General features: G+C 43.5%; 1 protein-coding gene across 5 annotated transcripts in view; it reads right to left on the bottom strand.

Annotated features, from left to right (window-relative positions):
• Nucleotides 1–27,308, bottom strand: part of DIS3L2 (DIS3 like 3'-5' exoribonuclease 2) — a 201,113-nt gene that overhangs the window by 116,800 nt on the left and 57,005 nt on the right. For all 5 annotated transcript variants that reach the window (XM_049802432.1, XM_049802436.1, XM_049802433.1 and 2 more), the window contains 3 exons: nt 21,236–21,470; nt 7,081–7,187; nt 5,636–5,883 (listed from right to left, as the gene is read on the bottom strand). In XM_049802432.1, coding sequence (XP_049658389.1) covers nt 5,636–5,883; nt 7,081–7,187; nt 21,236–21,470 — 590 coding nt within the window. The remainder of the gene's footprint in view (nt 1–5,635; nt 5,884–7,080; nt 7,188–21,235; nt 21,471–27,308) is intronic.

The following is a 27,308-nucleotide window of genomic DNA, read 5'->3' as shown; positions in this document are numbered from 1 at the left end:
CACTCCTGCCCCAAGAAAATTACAACTGAAATTAAGGCAAATCCATCAAAATATGACACAAAAGAGAGGGGTAATAACACACTGCAAAAACAGCCACTCTAATAAGTGTTTTTCCACTGCATAAAATACACAATCATTATATTGATCCTTCTGTTTTAATTCCAATGAGTGAGAACAGGCACTAATTACTTTCCTAAATTGGGGCCAAAACAGTGCACTTGTCATTTGGACGAGCAAGATGTTCTCAGGGCTTCAAATGTGCCATAAACCCACAGAACAAACCCCATCCACGCAGTGCAAGCAAGCCCATCTTCTTTATGGGAGCAAAGCTATCTCTCTTCACAACGGGAAGGGCTGCGTAATAAACCTGTCACATTGTGTAATATGCTGGAAAGGATTGCGCGCTTCGTGGCGTGGTAAATTGTAGAGCTCACATTGCCTAGCTTTAAAATAAAAATGAAAACAAGGATAAAAGATATTTCCCTCCATTGTTTCAATTTTATGTACAAACTGTATGGCAGAAATACGTGCGCGTTTGGCATCGAGGCTGAGTTGTCTGTTCCTGCAGCTGGGTCCCAGTCTGATCCTTATTTTAATGTAAATAAACGAGGCATCAGTTTTATCTCCCTCTCCCTCAGCACTAACAATAAACCAGAGAAATCACCGTTTCATTTCCAACTTCTAGTGCAGAGCTGGGAGACTGAGCAAGGACAAGCCCGTGGGTCTGCAGGTCCACGAGCACCACCATGGATGGATTGAAAAAAAAGACGAAAAGAGAGGACATGTTGCCTTACCAAAAAGAAATGGCAAGGGCTTGAGTCTCAGGTGCTCCTTCTCTTCGAAGGGCAGAGCTGGGAAGTGCAGCAGGAGGGCGGCTGGACGTCTGCATGACAAGTCATGGAAAGCACCTCTGAATGCCAGAGTGCTTTCCAGCTCAGTCTTGAAACCCATGTTCTCTTGATCCGTTTACTGAAATTAGATTACGAACTCTAAGGGGTTTACCCAGAGGTTTGATATAGGACTAATATTTTTTTAATAGTAATTAACATTTGATTTACAGTGTTCCAGGGAACATTTCCCAAGTACCTTGAAATAAAAAGTGTACAACTGGCTTTAATTGGGGCCATGTTACAGTCATGCAGACATGATGACTTGCATCAGAGCAAAATCTGACAGGACAGCATGTGATCAAAGGTAACGCATATAGGATCACCAATGGCCCTGGAGTAAGAGCCAGGCTGTAAAATCACTCATGGGGCTCCGCGGCCACCAAGGGTAGCAAGAATAGTTCAAGAGGCTTATAAACAACAACAGGCACAGGGCCCAGCAGCAGTCAGACATTTCACTCCCAGGGAGTCACGGTGTCTGTGACACCCCAGGCTTGCGTGTATCTCTTCTTTTTTAAAATGTTAAAAGGTAAAAACAATTATAATGGTTACAGACGTAAACATTTCTTTTCTGTGACGTTGGTGGGGGAGCATTACCTTGAATTCCTTGAATACCCTTGGACTGACGTCAGACACGGTGGTACTACGCACCGACAGGAACGTGCCATGGTCGGGGCATTGGGCAGCATGCAGCACAGGGTATTGCTCCAAAGCAGCCATAGCTGCAAGCTCATTGAACTGCTCCAAGCTGCCGAGTCACCAGAGCTTGACCTCCCATGCATGTGCACCTCAGGCAGAGCCACACTAGTGCTGCCATCTTCCCCTTCATGGTGACACTGATCGCATCTATTCAGCCACCCATTTCTACAAACATTCAAGCCCTCTCCACTCCCCAGACTCAGCTGAAACTGGCCAACGTGTTCAAAGGTTACAGGGTAGAACTCTCCAAAAAGACAAAGGATAATTACATAAGGTTTGTTTCCTTTGGAAAGCCGGGCAGGCTCCCAAATGGGAGTGAATAACTTCCATGGGGACTTAACAGCCTTACTCAATCTCTCCTGGAGCAGACTTGTCCACATTCATCCTACACGGAGGGTTTCTTTCAGCAGCAGGAGAACATCCTACACATCAATAAGCTACCACTCCTAGAGGAAGCTTGTACAGGAGCAGGAGAGGGAACAGCAAGGAAGGACACCTGGCTGCTCCCACTGCCCAGGGCCCAGAGCTGCACAGGCTTGATGAAGCCCAAAGGTCCCAGTGGAGATGGTGAGACGGCTGCAGGGCTGAGTGTTGTGGAGACAAAGAGCTGTGTCACAGGGACCCCCAGCACCTGAGAGCACAGTCCAGCCCCACTCCACACCACGGAGCTGCCTCCCCTCAGCTGCCGGGCCACCCGCCGTCAGAGTGCAAGGCCAGCATGGTGCTCCCCACGCCGATGGGGCCATCCCACACTTCAGAGCAGTATGGTGATTAGCTGTGCCGTGGAATGCAGCTTTACTGAGAGACAGTTCCATCTGCAAGAAGGTGTTTTTCCAACAGAGCTACGCTGTTTGGGGATCAGACCTTCCCTCAAGCCTTACACTGAGCTACCCAAGGTATCTGGTCATTTCCCCTCACACCAAATACATCTGTGAATTAAAAAAAAAACAAACAACAGAATAGAATGCCAGAGATGAAAGGAATTCCAACCACTTGTATGGCTTTGGAAAGAGTCAAGTGAAAGAACAAACATCCTGCAACATTTCATTTTATTGCAAATGCCGTGACAAATCTTGTCACCTTGACAGACTGATATCTAAGGCCCTGAGCTAAAATAGCCACCAGCCGCATGCAACGCAGAGGGAGTCAGTGATTCAACGTTTTAGTATTACTTTTTATCTTTTAATAGTCTCATCCACCATCATATGTGGGGGCAAAAAGATTCCACCTTAACCATCTTCAAAACTGTGGACACATCTGGACTAATGCTCCAAACAGCCTTGGACTCCAACACCGAAAAAAGGTCCCCAGAAAATAACTGTACGTTGCAATACTTATAACATTTATCTGGAAAAGGAGAAGGTTTTGGAGCTATTTTGCTTTACCTGCTACCTGAAGCAGGTACAGTTAAATGGCATTTCACTGCCATGGTAAAATCACTTCACATGCAGGAGGGAGCACAGCAGCACACACTCAGGGCATGGCTGCCAGCACATGGAGCCATTAGTTCCTCCCTGCTCCTTCCCAGCACAGTCGGGGTGACAGGGTGGCCTTCAGAGGGGACAGCGTCTCACTGGTGACCACCAGGTGGCAATCACGACACAGAAACGCACCCCCCTCCCCAAGGGGACCTCCAGGGACTGTCAGGTTGCCCCTGTGCAGGTGACCATCCTGGGTGGCCAGTGCCACCGCCAAACTCTTACCCAGGGCGTCCCACTGCTCTAGCCACATGTAGTCACTGTGAAGACCAGACTATGCCATTAACCATGCTTGGAAACCTGGCACTGAACTTCCCAAGGGAAAAGGAAAGCTGAGGAAGGTGCATGACCAGCCTCAGAGTTCAGCCGCAGGATGAAGAGTACCTGGAAACACCCAAGATGTCCAGGAGAAATGACTGCCAACTTATGGAGGGAGCTTCCCTTGCACTTCCAGCAGACTTAGATGGTGCAGAGTGATGACCTACAGGCTCTTTAGTCCAGACACCTTCAAAACCATGGTGGTGCTGCCAAAGGGGTATCATGAAGTCTGTGGGCAGAACTAAGGGGTGCACAAGAAAGTTCAAAAAACCAAGCATGCAATGAGCTGCAGATCACCCACTCTTCTCTCCTTCAGGTGGGCCACGACTAGCAACACGGCTTATAAACAAGCTTATAAGCCAGCCCAAAAGCAACCAGGAACTTTTGGGACCTTCAAGAGGTTTCCTTGTCTTTCAGTGTTTAAACAAGCATATATTTAGAGTTAAAAACAAAATGGGTCACCAAGGTTTTATGCTCCCATCTCCACAAGGCACTTACTAAAGTGCAACAAAATCCCAGAGGAAAAAGCTATGTATGAAGACAATCACGGACGTTTTCTTTCCTGACAACACCCTTTACACCTTGGAAACTACCAAAACAGCCAGATGAGAATATACAGTGTTGTCAGAAGCACAGATTAAAGACACACACATTAGCCAATGAAAAAAGCCATTAGCCCATCCTCCCCATTTCCCCCACTTCTGCTGAAAAGGGGGGTTGTTCATGACAAGAAGCCAAGCAGTACAATCACCCTCCAGTCTTTTCTCTGTCAGAGTCGAAGATGACAAAGAAAATCTCTGCCAATAAGAAACTTAGTCACAGTGAAGTTCACAGCACAGCCAGCCCCTAGTTAAGTGGGGCTCAAAGGGAGGCCACTTCAGTTCGTGCACTGCAGTTTAGCTAGGAAATACTGAGTGACTTAATGGCTCATGTGGCTCTCAAGAAGTACATGTGAAACTTGCTATTACTGGGCACACAAAGCAGCCACAACTGATAACAAACTTCAACTCAGGGAAACAGGGACTTCAGTTTAGTTTACTCTTAATTCTAGGGCTGATAGATCGGTGCCAACATACTTACTCTTAAAAAAAAAGTTGGGCGGGGGGTATGTAAGTTTTAATTAAGTTTTACCAGGAGTTTGAGCTGAGGACTCCAAAAACCATGGTGTTGATGCTGTACATCAGCTGTACTACCCCATCAGAACAGCTCTGCAAGGGCAAGAGAAAAGTTGGGCTTTATGCCCGACTCCCACTACTGCGCATGCTCCAGATTACATCCAGATCCCCATCACCTGTAAAATTTGACCACAGCATTGCCAAAGGTCAGAGTTACCTACTCTGGATCACCAACTAAACCAGGACTACTCAGTTTTATCCAAGATAACTGAATAGATTTATCAATACCCACCATTTCTTATTGAGACCCACTCAACAGGAAACAGCGTGGCCACTACAGATGGGAGCTTGGCACACTGCAGCCGTTGCCAAGAAAAGAGAGAAAATGCTGAAAACTACAGGGTCTTCCTTGTGGAGAGGCAAAATGAACTTGCAATCTGGATCCAGCCCAGCATAGGTCATTTGTGTAGCCCTGGCTTAAAATCTCCTTCACGGCACTGCCTGCAACTTGAATGCTGGACAGCAATGGCTTTACAGTGCCTCCTGAAATGCAAAGACTGGAATATCCTTCGCATCTGTTTCAGGAGTGAATGAATCTTCTCTCAATTTCTAGTATCTTTCCTTGAAGCAATGCAAATTTAAAACCACAAAAATCTGTGACTTCTTTCTACTTCTTATCAGTAAAGGCTTAAAAACCAAAGATGTGCCTCACAGCTACTGATCTTTTTCCTCTGACAGAAGTGAAATGCCTACACAATGTGTACTACTCTTACACAAAGGGAGGAAAGAATGAGAAGCTGCCAGCACCCCAGGGTGCTTGTGCTGGTCAGGCTAAGTACCTGTGTGTGTTCCCTCTGGTCTGTAAGCTCTTCCGAGCAAAGACCGTATGCTCATTAATGCTGTGAGTACCAGCACACTGAAGCAAGCACCAAAAGAAACTAACATTATGTAGCCATGAGATTAACTAGTGATGAGCTATCCTTAGGCTCATCACAGTTTATCCACCAAACACCAGAGGGATACAAGACAAGCATCTCGTTAACAGATTCCTGCCTTTATTGCACCTATCAAATTACATGAAACCAGGAACTCCGACTAGAAATCTCAGTCACCTCTACTTCCATTGGCAGCCACATACCCTGTTGCAAAGTTGCTGTCTTCTTTCCAGTCCACTATGCGACAGATGAAGAGCATATTTGAATAGTCCTCAGGCCTGGTCACAAAGTCTGGAGGGCAATCAGTCAATGATACATAGGCCCTGGGCACTCTGTGGTCCACAGGTGAGAACATGGCACACCTCTTGAAGAGTTCACTGTTCTTGTCTGCCAGAAGCTTGATGAAGCCTGTAGCTGCTCGGGAATGCTTCTTTTCCAAAATATAGACCACCTGGAAGAGGCAAAGGTTTCTACAGTTAATACCTTCAGAGAAACTTACTTTCTTTAACAGAATAGGGATACATAGAGGCTTAGCAGAATATCTGGAAAAATCACAAGGCCTATATCATGTTTTCCCTGTGTGTGTATATGTGTGTGTGCATTTTTTAACTGAGTACCTATTTACAATGTATTTTCCTTGCCATTTTGCTCATGGCTATAGAACAGCTAAGTGCCTTCCAAGTGCTAGCTCTCTACAGCAATTTTCTTGATTACAGAACAAAACCAGACAAGAAGCAGATGCTTCCAAATGCAGGGAATTAGCCACAACATACAAGCAACTCCTGTAAAATCTTTCATTTGTATGCTCGGCCTGTGATTTCGACATTTAGCACAGAACAGGCCAGTCCAAAAACGGTGCCGCTGGCGGATCCAGTGCTAACCACAGGAAAGGATGTGCTGTGGGGAATTTGGCAGTTCTCTCCTCCTCTCAGTGCTTTCCGAAGTTAGGAGTTATTTTACCTTTATACAAGATGGCTTTGAAAAGAATAATAAATTACAATATCACTAAATAATTGTTCCAGAGAGGTGTTCATCCAGGCTATATTTTTGTAGACCATAATAAATCACTGGATAACAGAAATATTATAGCCGATTTCCTAAGCTTATACAGAAGAGTCCTTCCAGAAGGTTTCAGGAGCTGCACCTCTGTGCGATTCTGAGTGCTGGAACTGCCACGCTGGATGAGACCAGAGGGCAGCCCAGCCCACAACAGGGACCAGAATCAGAGGCTGCAAGTGAAAGCACAAGATGTGGAAGAGGACTGACCCAGCCTGACCCAGTAGTCCTCTTCTGGTCTCTTAACATTCAGAGATTGACTCAAATCTTGAACCAACAGCACTAGCAGCCTTTCCAATGTCTGTAAGAATTAATTCTGACAACCTTGGATATCCTGACACTCATATTAGTATTCAATCTTTTTCCTGAATCTTGCTAAGTAATTTTGCATAACAAACAAAGGGAATTTAAACTAGGATAATTGGTAAAAATAACAAGACACTTGATTTTTATCAGATCGGACAATTACTCTCTTTGAAACGGGGAATGAGATTCAAAGATCAACAGATGGAGCCTACAGGGAGGCCAGGGCTGGTCTCCTTCAGCCTTTGGGAGCACACACATGCTTGCTTGTCACTCTCCACGGAGTTACCTTGGCTGTCCTTTGAAGAAACTTATCTGGGAGGAGCCTGGGATCATTCGTTGTGGGTCCATCATCTTGCTTTGTTCTGTGCACACCACCGACCACAACAGCCTTCGCTGCATCAAACAAACACAACAGTTACTGTAGCACATTTCCATGACAAATTTGTGTTGGGCTTTTGCTGTAAAACTACAATACAAAGTGCATATAGTACACTTATTTGAAAGGAAAAAGATCTCTCAAGTGTTAGAATAGCCAAGGATGAAGCAATTATTACTTGTCCAGACTACCAAAGAGAGCAGATATATATGTTCGCTTACCATGCAGATCTGCTGAAAAACAACAAAAGTCAAAATAAATCCCAACTTTACAAGTAGAACTACACCAGCCATAATAAACAAAATGGTGGAAAATACCTTCTGTTTATTATGTACTAAGAACTACATGAATTTCCTGGCATTCCTTAGTTGAAGTCATTAACATTATGTAAGTAGTCCTTCAAGTACATACATTCATTTAATATTTAATTTCCTTTAAAAACATTATGCAAGGTTATAAAATGCATGTTTATCTTTGAAACTGAAACCATATCTACTAAGCTGACCCTCTTCAGCTGTGGATCAGGATTATGAAAAAGCCTTACAAAAGTAATCACTATATATGACAAACAGCTCCCTCCCGCTGAAATCTGTTGACCAGACACTGGTAATATTTAAATCAACTGCCAATTAATTTCTAGTTTGCGATTTTCAAATATTCAAGTATCTGAGTTTGGAAGTATCTGCTATAGATGGCTGGCACACTGAATGCATTTAGTGTTTACAAACATCCAAAGTGATCTTTGCCATGGAGAAGGCTGGGACCGGTCCCTTCCTGAGCTCCATCCCTGCTGAGAGCCTGTGGTTACTGCTCTGACAGCATTTTTCAGATGGAAACATCCATCTGCTCTTGTCTGAAGGGCTCGTGGAAGATGGCTGCCTTTTTCCACTTGTATGGCAATCGCATCCATCTCAAGCACATGTGCTAAAATCAGACCTTGAGTGTTCAAAAGAAATCTTGCTTTCTTAAAGAGAGACTGTGGCACTGACTGCAAGTTTCAAGGCACATAGCTGTCACTGTTTCCCTTAGAAGACATGAGATAAAGCAATGTTTCGCTGAAGGCTGTGCTCCAGCAGGCCAACAGTGCTCACGCATGCCAGAAAGCCTCAAGGAGAACAGCGGTGACACGCAGACCCTGGCCCCCAGATGACACCCATCTGTCCCGCAGGGACCCTCGACTAAGGCTGCTGGTGACATGACGGATGAAGGGGGCTGTGCTGCGGGAGGGGAGGCTGCAGCTGCCGGCGGTGCCGAGCAGTGCCGGGGCGCTGGGGACCGGTGCCTGGGGGGAGCCACGGTGGCAGCGGGGAGCAGCAGCTTGCCCCGAGGGGAACGGCTGTGCACCACCTTCGTGAGGGCACGTTCACAGATGGTCGTGCCGCCACGGACGGCCTGGGTTGCCTTCGGGCAACGTTACCCCAGCAGTCGTTTGACAATGACAGCTATCGCTCTAATGACAAACTCTGGTTCTCATATGCCGTTAATTATCCCCAGCTTTGCCTTCTGATACAAAGCTCTTCAGGCTTTGCCGCTCCCCAGACATCTTCTTTTTCAGAAGAATCTAAGTGACTTTAATTTTATTTTATCTTTACTGACTTGCTAGCAAGGCCAAGAGGAGAATGGACAGATATTCAGGGGTTTAAATAAAAATCTACTTTCCTAAAAAAAGTGGCAGTAGTAGCAGCAGCTAACCCATTTCTCTCTTACTTCTCCTACCAAAATGAACTCAGATTTGCCACAACCAGGGTTACTAAGGGATAAAACCGCCCAGAGTTTCATGGTGACAAACAAGTTGGGGAAAAAAATTGCTCAGATAATTAGAAACAGTTTAAAAAGTGGAGATACCCAAGTTACACACCTCATTTGCTTACCTCCTCTAAGGTCTTTGCCAGCTAAAGGTCATACCAGGCAATCAGTTACTAAAGAATAAAAGCAAGGAGCCATTTTGTTTTCTCATAAATCTTCAAGCCATCAGTTAATAGTCATAGGTTTACAGTGTGCCAACCATAAAGAGAGCTAGGCCAAAAAACAGGACTATCTGGGACAAAGAAACACTGGCAGGGGCAGAGGGCAAGGGGACGTTGGTAGCCTTCCAAAGGCCATGCCTTCAGGCACACCTGCAACAAGCCCAAGGTTTTACTGGAGTAAACTCTCCCCACTGAACAGCACGTACTGGTTGGAAGAGAAACCAGATCTAAACATGTTTGGGTAAAAAGCAAGAGCTGCATTCGCTGCTTTCCCAGCATAGCAGAATGACAGCAGCGACTCAAGGTCCAGGAGGCAAGAATGAGAAAAGCACCAGGAGCCACGCGAGAAACATGCCCTTGTTAGCACTGCCTTCTTTCCACTTATCCTTCCAACTCCCATTTCTCCAAAAAGTTGCTCGCATTTTTTCACTGAAGCAGCTTTCCCTGACAAAAAAGGAGCCAGCAATCGTGTCCTTGGGAGGTATCACATACGTGCAGGCAAAAGCACAGAAGCAGCAGGAGAGAGCTGTCACGGGGAGCACAGCAAAAGGGTGACCAGGGCTTCTTTTGCCTGGGGTGAAGAACATGCAGGGCTGGGGCACTGCCCCCCATCCTGCTGAAGCTGAGCCCCATGGGAAGCCAGTACAGATACCAGAAAGCATCTAAATCTTCACTGTGGCACATGGTACAACTCATCTTTTTCCTTCACAGCCTACATCAACCAGGGGCCTTTGGCTGGCTGGAGAGTATCTTCTTCTTCAGGGGTCTCTCCAATTTCAGTATCCCTCCCAAAAATTCCTAGGATTATTAGAGACTCCAGCAGACAGAGCCTGGGATCTACAACTATACCATCAACAGAAAGAAAGAAGGAAGCAAATCCCAGCCATCTACTTATTCTTACCCATCTTTCTTAATCAACTTCAGTATCTAAAAGGTCATCACATACATTTACTAATGGGGAATGCTCCTGAAACAAGGGACAGGGAAGAAGAGACATGAGCAACTTGCTGTGGCCAAGAGATGTAGACTTCTCTATAGCTTGTAGCTTCTCCTTTTGAAGTCAAAATTTTGTCGGTACTGGGGCTACATCTAATGCTTGGAGGTCTACAATAGCACAGAACCAGCAACGAGGGTGACAAACTCCCTGTGACAAACCCCTTTGCTCAGAAAGGAGAACTACCCAGATCCAATGTCCACCTGGCTCAGTTGTCAAATTACTGCACAGAAACCTCAGTCTCGACAGCGATCATCTGCCACGAGAGTCTGGTACCTGAGTCCCCTAAAGACGCTTCTGACAGTCCCTCTCCTTCACCGCACATCCCTCTTCCCTCCAGTGGAGCTGGAACTTGGTGGGTGGGCAGAGGGGAGGTATCAGAGCCCCACCAGAGACTGGTGGTCTAGATCTGAGCTGGGAGACACAAACATCTCCCACAACAGGGCAGAGCCACAGAGGCAATCCTAAAGGAGAGTTAACTTGTGAGAGGAGCAGGATTTTGAGCAGGGGAGGTGGGAAGAGACTCCTTGCATTATGCCAAACTAAAAATGAATTATTCTGACCCCTTTACTGCAGTGGTTATCCAATGACCATTCAATATTTCCACCCTAGGCAAAGACATGTTTTCTGAGAAAGATTTACTATGTTAGCTTAGGCAATACTTCATAAGCTTATCTTACAGTGCAAACACACTTCAGCAACTAGAATCCAGTGAAACTGCATTATAATCTCAGTGTTTTCCTTTCAGCGATTATCTGACAAACCAAAACTGTAATAGTCCTACTTTAAAAAAAATTAGGCACTAGATACAAAAAGCAACTCAAATTAGTTATGTTATTACCAACAAAGTAGATCCAGGACACTTGGAATTTGCCTTCCTCTGTAAGAGATCAGTTTAGGCAGCTTCAGTACACACTTAGATTTGCCTGACAGGCATTCCTAGGTCAAACATTATTTTTTTTAAAGCCCCCCAAATTTCCTTTTACAATTAAATTACCATGACATTAAAAGGTGGCCAAAGTGGACCAAAAGTCATCAGACTAGAATTCTGATTACTTGTGACAGATCCAAAATTATTTTCACTATGTTTGCATTGGTCACTGTGGAAATTTGCAATTCTGTCCAAAAAGAATACAACTAAAGATGCAATATCCACTTGCAAATGAAAATATATCGCAGTTTCAGATCTCAAAAACAACTCACTGGAAAAAAAAATCTCCTTCCCCGGATGGAAAGAAATAAGTTTTAAAATAAAAACAGTTTGATGTTTGCTACTTCAGCTAGAAAAAAAAAAAATCTACTTGAGAAGTTAGTTGGCTTACTCTACATAGGCATATCTAAGAATCCCATCAGAAAGCATTATTGATATGAAGCTTTTAAAGCAAATATTGCTCTTCAGCTTAGTGCTCAGATACTAGCACATCTGTAAACCTTTCAACAGCAGTCTTCTACTTACTAATGAAGTAACAACACTTAGATTCTCTGACATCTGCTTCAATAAGCAGTTTTCAGCATATTATGTTTTAGAACCAAATACATAAGGAAAGTGGTGTAAAACAAACCAATTTATTATAAATATCTCAAGGATTGTGTGTCACACTCAAAGGCAATGTGGTTTTAGAATTTCTGTCTATATCAATACAAGAGACATGGAAATGAAAACTCCCTTCAACCAAAAGGCGATACATTCAAGTACATGCACAGATTTTCCCTGGGTTACACTATTCTGCTACAACCTTCATTTTTAGTGACAACAAGGAGGAAACATGTTGCTGTTTAGAAGACAGTACAAGGGCTCTTCACATTCTGCCACCAATGTTTATTGGCATAGAACAGGTTTTTTCCTCCAGAACACAAAACTGATGGTAGGAACCAGTAGGTCACACCATACTTGGTCCTCCTTTCACCAAGTAAACCAAAATGTAATTTTTTGAGGATCAAAGTTTTCTTAGAAACGCCTGTCCCTAGCTGGATTATTTCAGTTCCTACAAAGTTATTTCAATACCTACAGAGGTAGGAGCTCTGAGCTTCTCCTGATCTTGGCAGACTTCTCCCCCATGGAGTCCACAGTACAGAGGTCCAAGTGAGCTCTCTCTGAAGTTTCACCTAGCAGACCAAAGAGCCTCTCCTCCCTACCCAAAAGGTAGGTAGGAAGGAAAATGCCATTTCACTTGGTACCAGGTACTATCTAAAACTGGAATTTATTTTAAACGGGCTATAAGAAGGCTCACTTAGGAAAATATCATGCAAGAAGCAGTACTTTGTGAGTATTTATATCTCCACACACAGAGCTTTCTGCCTGTGATGGAGGGAAGACAGGTAGTTCACTGTGATGAGACTGTTAAGCCAACAGCTTTGGAATTTAACACATGCAGCCTGTCCAAAATCAGCCTAACAGCTCCTGTGTGCAATGCAAGAGGGCTCTGCAGGTAAGAAGCAAAGCTGCTCCAAATTATGCAGAACTCCCGAGTTGTCTCATCACAGAGCTGTGTGTCTAATGAATAGGACTAACTTCCTTAGAGATGTTTATTTTGAATACTCATTTAAGTAGACTCACCCTGCCACAGCTGTTCATGCCTAAGTGCCTGAACTCACACACCTGCGTGCCCAATGGCACAGTGAAGATGAGAACCAGGAGACTCAGATGATTAGCAAGAAGATTTTTGAAGATGCACAGGCAGGAGGAGACCCTCAGAGAGGGAGAGGAAAGGCATAATAATGGATGTGTACAGCAGAGAGACAAGCATCTGCAATAACACAGAGCAAAGGCAACGTGAAGAGGTGAGTATAGCTGGCTTCCTTACACACGCAACACAGCCAAGCATATAATTATTTACTTATATTTAGCCACCTCCACAAGGAAGGATGGAGGACATGGCAGAATGATGAGACAGGAGTGTCACTTTTCCTTAGAACCCTCCAAGCCTGATCCACAACAAAGATTCAATGTCATTTTGGGAAGCTGCCATCTAGCCCAACAGATCAAACCGTAGCTGTCTCAGTAGCCCAGTAACGCTACTACAACCACAGCACGGGTGCTCAGGCCTCCTGGCCCTCTCATGTCCTTGAGAAGCTGCCAGTCAACAGGGGGCTTGGAAGCTTTATTGCAACAGAATTAAACCTCAAAAAAACCAGGTAGTGTTGCAGTCTGCATAAATACAGTTTTATTACATTAACAGCAAGTAAAATTAAAATGTTACAAAAACATTTCCATTGAGTATTTTGCCTATCTACTTAATGTTCTTCCTTCCTGCCTGTGCATTTGTTCCTAAAGTGTGTGTGTCCAATTTTACTATTGCATGGAAAATATGTTAGCTGAATGAATCCTAACCTGATTCATCCTGGAAACCTTGCTGCTAACAATGACCATACTCTAACTAATGTTTATCTTCACACCCACCATTCATGCTCAGTATCATGCCCTCTCACTTGCTTGACCTAAACTTGTTACTCAAAGGAGAAACACAGGTGAATTCAGGAACATATGGTAATATGCTGAACTTAATCTAATTCCTGTTACCTGATTGCATAAGTAATTTATTAATTTTTTTTGTCTTACTTAAGAAGTCATTTGGGGGTCAAGATCACTTACTAGGCAAGAACAGCATAAGAAGCTTTCCCAGCATTAACTTCCACTGCAGGCTTCAGCTGTGCAACAAAAGAATAACTGGAGCTTATTCAGCCCATAGCATTTAATCAATGCAGCCATAAAGCCCAATTTGTTCAATACCAGTAGAACACTTTTCTTAAGTTGCTATACTGTTTACTCTTCAAGAAATCTATGCTCTCATTTGAGAAAAGTTATAGCAACAACCAGAAGAGCTAGATCCAGAGACCCACAAACATGAACTTAGGATAAACTAATAGAGAGCTGTCTCGAGCAGCTGAAACGGCTCCAGCTTCTCTGCTGGTTTTCCAGGCTTCAGCAGAGTGAAACTGATCTGATTTTTGACAGTTCCACCTCAAGGATTTCTATTAAAAGCCGTGTAACTGAGAAGATTTCCTGGTGAGCTTTCACTCTGCTGTGGCCTAGAAATGTTAAGAGCTATGCAGTGGAGACAATCCATCTCCAGAAAGCTGCAGGCTAGGAAAGAAGCGTGAAGACTCCTTAAAAGCACTCAGAGTGAATGGGAGCCTCTGGAGAGAAGGGAGAAGAACATTTATTCCTTCCAGCAGCCAGTGACGTTGATGGGCTCCAAATTTGTCAGAGATTTCATGGCAGCTAAACTGAAAGAAGAAGGAACCTGAGCAGAGCAGAGGGACAGCATGCGGTCCAGATTCTTGTCACCATCCTCCTTTCCCTACTAGCCTTGGCCAAAGAGAGGAACAGTAGTATCCCTCTAAACTCTGCCTATGCCAATACGAGACACTGCCAACTGCAGAAGGACTCCAGGTGCCAGAGGAAAGCACAAAAGAAAGGTAGGCACCTTGTCAAGCTTAAAAGAAGACAGAAAGGACACAAAAGCACAAGAGAGGGCATGGAAGTGCATGAGAAGGTGCAGAGGTACAAAAGAGAGATTAAACTCTAGATTATAAATACTTTTTTTTTCTTTGCTAGAAGGATCCCAAAACCTTTCTAAGCACTGGCTCTAGAGCATCATCTTGAGAAAAGAATGGTTTAAAAGATTATCACACAACCATACAGTGAACTTACCAAATGCCACCACTTCTGTTCAGCCAAGCAATCCCGAAACACTCCGTAACAGCCTCCAGTCAGTTGCAGTGTGGACACCAAGCAATTTTAGGTTATAAATTTTGAGCTTACCAGGGCTTCTAGAGGCTGATGTTACATTTGACTTGAAAAGAGATCAACCAGCATCCACCTGGCCAATGCTGAACAGACAGGGAGACAGAAGCAAGTTCTGCAGCAGCTCTAACCGAAATTCTGTTGACTCTACCTATTAACCATCAGCTATTCAATTCAATTTTCCATCATGCAATTGGCTGAGTTAGCTGTCAGTTTACTCTGCCTGTATACGAGCTACTTCTATTCAAAATTCATTATGTCAAGGCAGTAAGCAAGCCTTGGACATTCACATATTCAAACTCTGATTTGCAAAAGTATAGGTGTAAGTGGAAATCCTGAACAAACACAACTATCTGATTGCTGCCAGGGCAGCCAGTCCACCAACTTGATGACTTCTGTGAGCCACCCCGTGGGAAGCAGGATATTCTGTGTATCTGGTAAAGTAAGATCTCTTGTGAGAAGAGTTGAAAAAAGCTGAGCAAACTAGTTTGACAAGGATAGCTTTTGGCATAGTGACACAGTTTTACAAAATTTTATTTGAATATCTTTTCGCTAAGAAAGGCTGAGGCACTTTTATGAGCACAGCTGCCATTCTCAAGAGTACAAGGAGCTGCTACTGTTCAATTGCTGATGTTTCTTTATCAGAGCAATCTGATTCCAATATTTAACAAGAGACAGCTCACATTTGTATGAAACTCATGCGACACACAAGTCTGTGTAGGGATAGAGCATCGTAAAGTATTCTGTACAGAACATTTTGCACCTTCCCTGTGTTGGGAGGATACAGAGAAGTTTCTATTTTTTATTACATATTGAAATGGAGTATAAGGAAAATCCTTCTACTGTAGTGACAAGTAACAGAAGTAATGTATTCTAGGTCAGTACTAAGTGATAAGATAAAAGTTACATTACCTCTGTTGCAGTAGTCAATGTGAATGAGGATTAAGCAAAAGAATTATAGACCCAACAAAGGTCATGTCAACTGGCAGATGACTCCTCTGGATAGCAGTAACACAAAGTAAGTTGAGGTCTCAGGGTAAAGCAGAGGACTTGCATGTCAGTACCAAGCACTACAGAGAATTAATCTTTTCTGTGTACACAGTATCATTCAGACTAGTGCCAGGATGCTATTGCCTTGTTCTTTGCCTGCATTTCAACAGGGCATAGAAACCCCAGAGAGGGTTTGAAGGACACTAGTAAGGGAGCTGAGAAACTTTCTTCAGGGTTCTCATTCCTTACTGTCTTTGTAAAGAAAAGAAAAAAGAGAGAAAGTTTGTTTAGTGTGTCGAGTTATTTACACCTTGGAAATACAGCTGAAAACACAAGAGGACAGAGTTTTCCCACTTAGCTAAAAAAGACCTACCTCCAATGACCAAACCTTAGCATTAAGACAATCTAACTTTGGAACAGGACAGTATTGCTCTTTCCGTAGAACAGCATGCTGGAGAGGAAAATGGCTCATCACTTCCTAGACCAGAGACTTCTCTGAAGATAATCTTTAACCCAACTGCTTTGCAAGAAGAGTTCAGAAAAGCAGAGCAAACTCGTTTGACCAGAACAGCTTCTGGCAGAGTGAAACCAGTTATGAACTTTTATTTAAATACCCTTGAGCAAAGCAAGACTGACGCACTTTTATGAGCACAAGAACTTTCAGAAAGTACACGGGCTGAGAATTAGGCTGAATGTGATGGTCTCTTCACTTCTGTGGACTTCCCTCTTGCTTATTCCATCCTTTCTGGGGTCTTAGGAAGAGAAAGGCAGGAAGCACAGCTGTCATAACTGCAACACTTAGTGAAGACAGATGCAACACCTGAGTCTCACTCAGCCTGCAGCCCCATGCATAACAATTTATACCAGTTTGCTTTAAGCCCCACAGAGGCACAGGAAGCCCAACATACAATGACTTCAGGGAAATTCATTCCACTCAAATCTGGGCCATAATCAGCATACACAGTGTTTCATGCTTCAGAGCTTCTGACAGCAAAGGCCAACCCCAAATTCTTTGCTCCAGTGTGTAACTACAGATGGAGGGGGTCACTGTGCTCTGAAGAGGAACAGAGCCACAGCGAGGGACGGGACACAGGCTGGGATAGAAAAGATATCAAAACAGCCTGCACTCCCAGTGCAACCCAGAGTGCTCTTATTCAAATGACATATCTACTTTTATTCTTCATGGTTCATTCTGACCATCAGCAGCAGAACAAATGAGCCAGCAACAGAGAGATCATGTAATTCTACTCCTCCGTCAGAAAGGACAAAAGCCATCTTGCAAGTGAGAGGCAGCAATCTGTAGAGCTTGTGTATATGCACGAAGATTTGAGCACTGTCTCAACGTGGCTCTGGGTTTTTTTGCCCCAGAATGAGTAAAATTTACTTTTGATTCTATGAGAGTAGCCATGGATATTTTTCACCCCCAGAAATCCGGTGAGTTTTTTTTTTTTAGTTTGGATTTTGTTTAGGTCTTTTATATATATAGATCTTTTTATATATACACACATGCACATACATACATACATACATAAAATGCACATGAGAACGTGATAAACTGTTTCTTGATTTTATTTTATTAAATATGATACCCTTGATGGCATCTTTGTCCAGCTTGAAACCTTCAGACTTCCCTATGTTAAGGGAAAAAAGAAAGCCCGCTACAAGTGTTCATTTAAGATTGCACTGGCCACAAATTATTTCTGCTGCTCCCTTCTGTGCATAAGGCCATGCAATGAGTCTGTGTAACAAACCCTACAAAGGAATGCTCTTAGGGAAAGTAAGTAAACCACTAGTTTTGGTGGGTCAGCAAGAAATCCTCCCCATGGGAACTCATCTCCCATCCACCCCTCTGTGTTTTGCTGCAGTAGTTGTTTCCAGCAGAAGGGATGTAACATGAAAGAAAAGGCTCACAGGCAGTTAACTTGAAAGGAAAGTTCAACAGGCAGCATCAGCCAAGCAGCCCTCCCGGGGGAGGCCCACATTACACAAGGAAGGGCACTTCCACTCACTACAGTCCAACCCTGCAAAGCGCTCTGCCTCCCAATGCTGGTACCACATTCCAGTGGATGGCCTTAGTAAGTCCAGTGGATATTATCCTCTAAGGCTAAGTTCTGCCTTGAAACAGTGTATGTTTGGTCCTTTTAAAAAAGCCACACCTGTGAAGACTGAATTTGGCAGGATCTTTTCTTTTTTCATGACAGTTATCACTGATGCTGGAATAACTATATCTGTTTTCCAGGCAAGACTTAAAATCTGGGTAAGTGATGATATGAGAAATTGCATGAAAGACAGGAAACAAGCCAAAGCAATCATCAACTGCTCAAAAACACCTTCAGAAAAAGCAGCATCGTAAACTTTATATGTATAAAAAAAGGACAGCATTAAAAAGCAGAGCAAGAAGAAACTAGAGAAAAATCCATATGAGTTATATGGCCAAAGAAGCTGAAGCAACTATTAAAAGAGGCGATAGCAAAACACAAACTCAGCAGAAATCTAACTGGCACATCCACACCAGCCACAAGGCTTGTTAAGGATGAACACGAAAAGGCCTTCAAAACAAAAGAAAACAGTTGGCTTAGGCAACTGCGATGGAAAAGTAGGTTGGATTTCAACTGTGTAGAAAATAAGCTGATCTAACATTTGCCCTACAAATATTCTCCAAAGGTATAATTAAATGGCAAAAACCACTCAGATGGCACAGATTTTAAGAGGTGACTTGATAACCTCCAACACAGGTCACTCCAGAGCATCTTGAGGAACTATGATGCACCAAGAAAAGTAACTCTCATCAAGCCTTTACACTAAAGGACAGTCATACAGGTAAAGTAAAATATTGGCTCAAGTCTGTATTTATTTTAGATGATGGTGTCAAACTAGAATGTATTTCTCTGAATTTTAATTTGCCATTGCTATCAGAACCAACAGAGACGCAACAGACACAAAATGTGACTCAGGAGCATTTTTAGGAGATTTAGAATTGTCAAGTCAAAGTGGCAGCTCAACAGTGTGCAGCTACAACACAGCGTGTAAGACTGCAAAAAAGATGAGGTTAATAACTAGCTCTGTAAAACATCCACAGACAAGATGAGTAACTCCCAACTCAAGCCCTATGCTGGAAAGCAACAGAACAAGACGGAAGTTGGTTCACATACCTTGGCAGTAACTCAAAGACAGTGGAGGGACCCAGAAGGAAATAACATCATGAACTGGTGAGGTGGCAGCTCCATTCATGAGCTGAAACCAATGTTTTCTCCTAAAAACTACAACACTTCCACTCAAATGTTACTTCCAGTTTTATTAACAGATCGGTGTGAAAAATGGAAGTCTACCAACAGTACAGGCAGAGGTCTGTGCATCTTCAAAAGCAATTGTGATGGGTTGACCCTGGCTGAACACCAGGTGCCCACCAAAGCCATTCTATCACTCCCCCATCCTCAGCTGGACAGGGGAGAGAAAATATAACAAAAGGCTCGCGGGTCGAGATAAGGACAGGAGAGATCATTCACTATTACCGTCACGGGCAAAACAGACTCAATTTGCAAAACATACTCAATTTATTACAAATCAACCAGAGCAAGGTAATGAGAAGTAAAACGAAATCTCAGAACACCTTCCCACCACCCCTCCGTTCTTCCCGGGCACAACTACCCTCCCGGATTTCACCACCAAGCCCCCCCCAGCGGCACAGGGGGACAGGGATGGGGTTTATGGTCATCACACGTTATTTTCTGCCGCTTCACCTCCTCAGGACGAGGGCTGATCACACTCTTCCCCTGCTCCAGCGTGGGGTCCCACCCACGGGAGACAGTCCTCCACGAACTCCTCCAACGTGGGCCATTCCCACGGGCTGCAGTTCTTCACGAACTGCTCCAGCATGGGTCCATTCCACGGTGTGCAGTCCTTCAGGAGCACACTGCTCCAGCGCGGGTCCCCCACGGGGTCACAAGTCCTGCCAGAAAGCCTGCTCCGTGGGCTCCTCTCTCCACAGATCCGCAGGTCCTGCCAGGAACCTGCTCCAGCGCGGGGTTCCCACGGGGTCACAGCCTCCTTCGGGAACCCACCTGCTCCGGCGTGGGGTCCTCCACGGGCTACAGGTGGAGATCTGCTCCACCGTGGACCTCCCTGGACTGCAGGGGGACAGCCTGCCTCACCAGGGTCTTCACCACGGGCTGCAGGGGAATCTTCGCTCCGGCGCCTGGAGCATCTCCTCCCCCTCCTTCTTCACTGACCTTGGTGTCCGCAGGCTTGTTTCTCTTACATGTTCTCACTCCTCACTCCGGCGGCAGTTTCTCTCCGTCCCAACTTTTTCCTTCTTAAAAATGTTATCACAGAGGCGTTACCACTATCACTGATTGGCTCGGCCTTGGCCGGCGGCGGGTCCGTCTCAGAGCCGGCTAATATGGGCTCGCTCTCTCTTGAACACAGGGGAAGCTTCCAGCAGTTTCTTACAGAAGCCACCCCTGTAACCCCCCCCCGCTACCAAAACCTTGCCAAACAAAACCAATACAGCAATCTCTCAGGAAAACAGGAGGTATTAAATAGAATAGCTTTACAACCACCACCACGATTTGTCAGAGACTAACAATTACTTATGTCCTAAGTTACTGCCATCTTTTCTGGACAACGGGGGCATGCATCAGGAACGCACCAGAATATCTGTCCTGAAAAATTTTTTACCAGCAGCTGAAGGCACATGTTAAATGTGCCAGTTGTCAGAATCCTTTCAACACACAGCTCTTCAGGAAGGGATTTAGTACTAGAAAGGACATGCAAAGAGCAACATAAGCATAGTTTGGGACAGGGAGCCTATTTTATTTTGCCCTAAGCAACACTTGATGGTTTGGATGGAATTCAGATTCAGAATAAAATAGGTTTGCCTTCAAAACAGATTGCATAATTGGCTTTAGGTTTTAGTCCAATTTTCTTTTTAAATGGACCAAATCTTTAAGTTGCTCATAAGTCAACTGTTTGAAAACAGCAACAAACCTAACTGCCCCCAAGGAAATATATTCTTATCCCCAAACTGAGACACATAGATTGGCCAGCCAAGCTGCAATGAAGGAAACTGCTACAGCAGCATCTTGAATTAAACAGCAACCAGCAGTCCCCAGACAGCCCTGAGAACTGCAAATCTAAAGGTGTGACTTCTGTTTCACAGATTTACTTTGCATCAATCAAAACTACATAAAACCCAGTCCTTAATATCCATTCAAAACTATGAAGGCAGTTTAGCAGAAAGGGATAGAAGTGATAAGGCATTAAGCTTTTATGCCCGTATTTTATATCTTGCAGCAAAGCAAGGCAACAAAGTAATACTTCAACAGTTTGTTCAAATAAAGGTTTAAATCAGCAATCTGATCTACTCACCCTTTTCACCGGTATCCAGGGAAAGTTTCTTAATGTCATCAGTCAATGTATCCTTCAAGAGGTCTTGTCCATGTTCTGCATCATTATCATCAAACTGAGCTTCTATAATGACATCCGGACTTTCAGCATCGCCTTTTGCTGTCTCTTGAGGAATGCAAGTCCCCAACATATCCTCGGGGACATCTGATTCATGCGTGGCTTCTGTTTCTTTGTCACTACCATCTGGCTTTATTACCTGAAGGAGCAGGGGATTAAGAAAAAAAAAGAGGCAAGCTAAATCACTGGACTGAAGAAAGAAAACATTCTCTTTCTTTTTTCATCTGCATCCCCAAGGAGGTGACAATGAATTGTGGGTGGCTGGTGGCACACTGCAATTGCTGTGTAATTAGCCACAGATATTGCACAATCGAAAGAGGTACCTCACTAGGATAAAGACGGAACGGCATGGCTTTTGCAGTACCTCAACTGTGACAATAATGTATCCAAAGCGTATCTAGAGCATAACCATACAGTTCCTGCCAAGCCTCTTAATCGGCTCTCCAGAAGTTGGGAGTAAGCACAGAGAGGGAGGAGGATACACTACAATTTAATGAGTTGCTTAGACCATTGTTCACCAAGATACACTAATCATCCTGGGAAGTCCCAAAACTCAAGCAGTTCCAGCGAATGCTGGGATCATGTCAAAGCACATCTCCGGGACAGCTCCCCAACACACAATTAGGAACAGACTGAAAAAGTACAGACCAGAGAACACGGTGCCCTGTGACCTGCGGAGTAACTGGACTGTGACAGCTTGGTAAGGCACCAAGCTCTACATTTATTTTAGGCTCTGGTCTTTTCGTTAAAGGCACTCAGTTATTGCTGTTACTTATACAAATCTCCTAATTAAATTACCAAGCAGAATGAACTCAATTAAAGTACAAATTACTTAACCATTAACTACTGATAATTCAGATAAGTAACTGACCATTGCTACAGGTTTGTCCCCACTTTAGTGCAGCAATGGCACAGGGGGAGGAGAAACCATATGTCTAATCACGTCAAACAAAATCATGAAGAACCCATGTCCCAGTAAGGTACACACCAGACCTGGATGGCATCCCTCACTGCATGTGATAAAGGCAGAAACTGCTCCATCTCAGGATATAATGATCAAAATGGTTGATACCTTGGATACATATGCCTTTACTAGCATCCTTCATGCAACCAACAGCGAGTTGCAAGCACCCACCTGGCCCTGGAACCTAGGTCCAGGTTTTAGTTTCAAAAATGTTTAAGTTTCACTCAAGCTGTGGTACTTCAGTGCAAGATTCAAATCAGCATGTACTAAGAAATAACCTACTAAACATTAAAATCACAAAGACACTGGGTGACCCCATTCCAATGTCTCCCAGCAACTGAGCTCCTCTCCAGCTGGTGTTAGTGTTCACCACGCAAGTAACTCCCTGGAGATGCTCCTCCAAGGTTGCCAATCCTCAGCATCGCTAACCCAGTACATGACAGCAGCAATTCATGCCACCAGCAAGGCAAGTGAAAGGCCCTTTAAAAAAATGCAATACCCCCCCCCCCCGCAACTTTCTGGTAACATACTTTATATGATAGATGTAGTCACTAGAAATAAGCATAAATAGCCTCAACAGGTCCTAGCTGAAGACAACCATTCCAAGTAAGAAAAATACAATTCAAAAAGCTCCACGAATTATTATTTAGTAACTAAAAAGCAAACAGATCAAATCAGACATGTACAGGGAAGACTTTCACAATTTTACATACACAGAGATACAGTCATGCTTTCAAGCAGTACTCATTTCTTTGTAATCTTTTCACAATACATAACAGAAACAAAATCAATTTTAAAATGGGGTTGAATTCAAGTCTCTCAAAAAAAAATCACCCTCAGATGACATTACTTTGAACTCTTGTTACCTTTTGTGACTTTGCTTTCCATCTTTATTTCCATTTTTTAATATGTATATAATTTGTTACCATAGCAGATTTTGACTCAAACATTAAATTGTGACAAAAAGGGAGAAAGTTTGGCAGAAGGTGGGAAAATGGCCGATTATTAAACCTGGCTACATTTGGTACATAAAATACTGACACACAATGGTCTGGGCAAGAACAGTCTATTAGATTAGAGAGCTGACAAGGCTCCACACGCTAGTGACTCTGCCAGTGTGCCTATCCAAAAAGAAAACCAGTGTCAACAGCAATGTTTGGACCCTATCATGGTCAGATGTGGATGTATTCAGCTCTTAAATTTCAATTGCACCAGATGTGTGCAAGTGTGCAACTGCAGCAGGAGTTCATTTTATTCAACCCCTTCAGGCTTTGCCTTAATTTCTTTCTCTCCAAGTCATTCTTTGGAGAGTGTGAGATGTGTTTCAGGTGCTAAATTATAAACCTTTCTATAGGTAATGCAGTGAACAACATCAAATATATCTGCATGATAGGAAGTGCTTCTCTAAAAATGTAGCACCGAAAAGCTTAGGCTTGAAGAGTTTATGTTGCATTAAAAAAGGCAGCAGATACAGATTTCTTTTTAAATGCTAAATTACTGTGCTTCCCCCTAAGCTAGAGGATACACGCTTCTGTCACTAGCTAACATGGTACTCCAGCTGTGACTACCTAAGCCCCCAGTCACACATTTCCTTATGGATTTGCAAATGAATTTTTAAGTAAAGTTTTCCAGAGTCCACAAAATCACAACCTCCATGCAGTGTGGAGTAGCAAAATGTCCAGATGCTGGCAAGCATGGGCGATAGGATTTGTTTTCTTTTTAAGGCCAAGACAGATCATTTAGGCTGACCTCATACAGAACAGAACAGGGAATTTCACCCAGGATTTCTTACATCACACCAAAAATTTAGAGAAGCTGTACATCACAAGACTGGAAAGCTGCATAAGACTTCACAAAATCAGGAGCTCAATGGATACAATTACTCCATTTAAGATGATCAGAGTTGCTGGCCAACATGAGCTCATCACACAGATTCCAAAGAGCAGGATCCTTCTGTATATGAGCAGCAGCAAATTTGACCATGACAGAATAAGCATTTCTTACATGCAGCATCTTGGAAACCAGAAACTGATGATATTGCACTCTCCTATTTCTTATCATGCTATTGAAGCTAGCAAGTGACATAATGCATACAGCTAGAACATATCGGTACTTATCAGAGATGCAGAATAAATTAAATACACAATTGGCTAAGTCTATCACATAGTCCTATGTGCAGTACAGAGCATCATTCTCTGCCAATGCAGCTGACTCTGCATGGACCCAGAAGGAGGGGATTCCCCCTTGCTGCATATGCAGAAATATATGACCCTACTACCATGCAAACATGCCAGGACGCATGGTTAAAGCTCCTTAAAGGACCTTAACTTCCTGACCTGGGAAGTCAAATGTCAACCTTACAGTTGTATTATTTTCATATGCTCTTTAATAATAATAAAAAATGTTTTAATAAGCATTTTGATGAAAGTCAGTTGCTTATTTGAATGTCTGATCCTTAAGATAGTGGCTGAATAAGTTTTCTTCCAACTTTAAACAAACATCTATCACTGAACAAGTGTCAAGTTTCTGCCCCACAGTGATTGGTTTGTAAAGTCATAGCTGACTGAACACAAGATCTTTGAATGAAAATCCCATTTCAACCATAAATATAATAAAAAACAGCCAGTGGGCAAGAACATCCTGGCATAGATACGTACAATCTGGACAGCAGAGTGATTACCTCGCTGCATCCAGCCCAGTCTTGAAGTAGCCATCAAATGAACAATTGTCCTTACTTAGGAGGAATTTGTTCCAAAAGAAAACTGAACTAGGAATCTGTGCATCTGAAAGCACAAGGGTTACCTCCTGAGCTGCAGGAGAAACTGCTTTCTCTGCCAGAAGCAATCTTATATCCACTCTGTTAGTTCCAAGCTTTTCACAGACTTTCCACCTAAGTCTCACATCCACACATGGACAAAGCCCAGGCCTGTTTACTCTCAGATCAGATATGGGCTTTTTGTTGCTGCCTCCTCAACGGCAACAGCTAACAACTTATACATTAGTCTATAATCTCAAACTACTGAACCAGACCAGTGATTTTCAATCATCTTTGAGCTATTAACCCCCAGGCTTTTTCCAATAGATGCACCAAGCCCCCAAAGTGTTTAAGCCTGACACTAATAGGTTTGCTTTTCTTCCTTATTCATCTTTGATCCTTACAAGCAATCCATGAATCCTCATAGATCTGAAGATGAGACATGGATGACTGCTAGACTAGACACAGTTGGATGGATGCACGTTGTGTGGCTAAAAACTTTCCACAGAAGAAACTTCTGTTTTCAACAGAAGTTTGTGCACGGAGACCTCCTTCACTGAAAGCATCCTACAGGTAAGGAAGCAGGATCATCTTCCATACGGCTGTTTTGGACACAGATTCAATACCAATGGAATTCTTCATCTCACTCAAAATGCTGGCATTAAAAAGAGTGTTTTCATAAGGATACTGGGGAAGAATGGAGATGATATAGCGCAACACCTCTGTAAGATAGTCAAAACCCAGCAAAATGCCTCATAATGAGTAATCAAACCCAAAATGTATAACTTATCCAAAAGATTTTAGAAGTGACGAGCCATTAATGGTAACTCTTTTCACTGGGGCAGACAGACAATGCACAAAGAGGCTCCTCATACTGCTACAGAAAGGTGCCATAGAGTCACTAGCGAGTGGAAGCTGAAGACAGATTCATAGCAGGTAGGGAGCTCACATTAAACAAGGAGGACTAAACATGGGAACAGCTATAAAAGAAATAAGGTCTTCAGCCCAAGCCTACCTCCTCTGGTTTGCAAACCAAGGTAAGATGCTTTTCTTCCAAAAAATACTTCGGTCAAACACAAGTTCTCCTTTTGCTATAGACAAGTTATTATGCTCAATACTTGGGTAGGGAGACAAAGTTTAGGTCAGAGTCGTTGGTCCTCTCTGCACTTGAGCCTTAGTTAAGCAACAAGTTTGAGAAACAGAAACAGGTTGAAAGCAGTTCTTTAAAGACAGCTGAAAACAGGGACTTTGGACCAAATTACCATCTCGCTGTTAAAAAGACGGTTGCTACCACAACACTAATACAAACACCACATTTCATACCAATACTGCGAACACCTGCATCTATTAGTCTCCCAGCTTTTGCCATATTAAACAGGCTTCACTTAAAAGCTGGTTCCCTAATGTTCACTCATGAGGCAGTAGGAACGGAGCCTGGCTAACATGAGGATGCTGTCACAGCTCATACATAGATGCTAGAGCCAAGCTACCATAAATATTGCAAGGAAGAGCTTTGCTTTTCTGAAAAGAGCAACCAAACAAAGGCTCGCTCGCTCTAGCTCCTTCTTGGATAAAGGATGGCACTTCCCATAAGAGAAAAACCATCTGTCCCAATCACCCTTCCTTCTCTTTGTAATCCCACGTACACCAAACAGCTCTGGCAAACATGACAACTCAGTAAAGGTGACTAGTCTCAGTAGGAGCAGTTATAGCATTGCTTTTAAAGTAACAATAAGGTTAGACTGTTGGGGTTTTTGTTGTGGTTTGGATTTTATTTGGTTTTTTTTTTTTTTTTTACAATCTTTTAATTCTAAATCACTGGAAACACTTGCTAACAGCCCACAGGACAGCTATTTTATGTTGAACAGCACATTATAGTGTACATTCCAGGCATCACATTGGATGCAGTAATCATACAAACATCCAAACTAAAATATCTCCCTCTTGATTACGAAAAGGCTACTTGCTCCTCCCCAGTGCGCTCTGTTGTTCCCAGATGTCACACAGCAGTCACTACAAAGCCATCCTGCTTGTGGATTCAAAGGGGTAAATGATCTCAGTACGCAAAGGCTCCTTGGAAACAGAAACTTCAGCAACTTTTCAGAGCTCTTCTCTGACTCGCTCCCACTGCAGTAGGTGAGAGGTGGGAGAGAAACAAGTGAAATCTAATGCATGTGTTTTCAAAACAAAATAGAGACAGATCTGCGATATGCCCGTCAAACCCATTGAATCCCCAAAGCCATCTCCCCTGCCCTCAC

Source organism: Accipiter gentilis, chromosome 6 (assembly GCF_929443795.1).
Source record: "Accipiter gentilis chromosome 6, bAccGen1.1, whole genome shotgun sequence".
NCBI lineage: Eukaryota > Metazoa > Chordata > Aves > Accipitriformes > Accipitridae > Astur > Astur gentilis.
The sequence above is the reverse complement of the archived record's forward strand: the minus strand, read 5'-3'. Positions and strand labels throughout refer to the sequence as shown.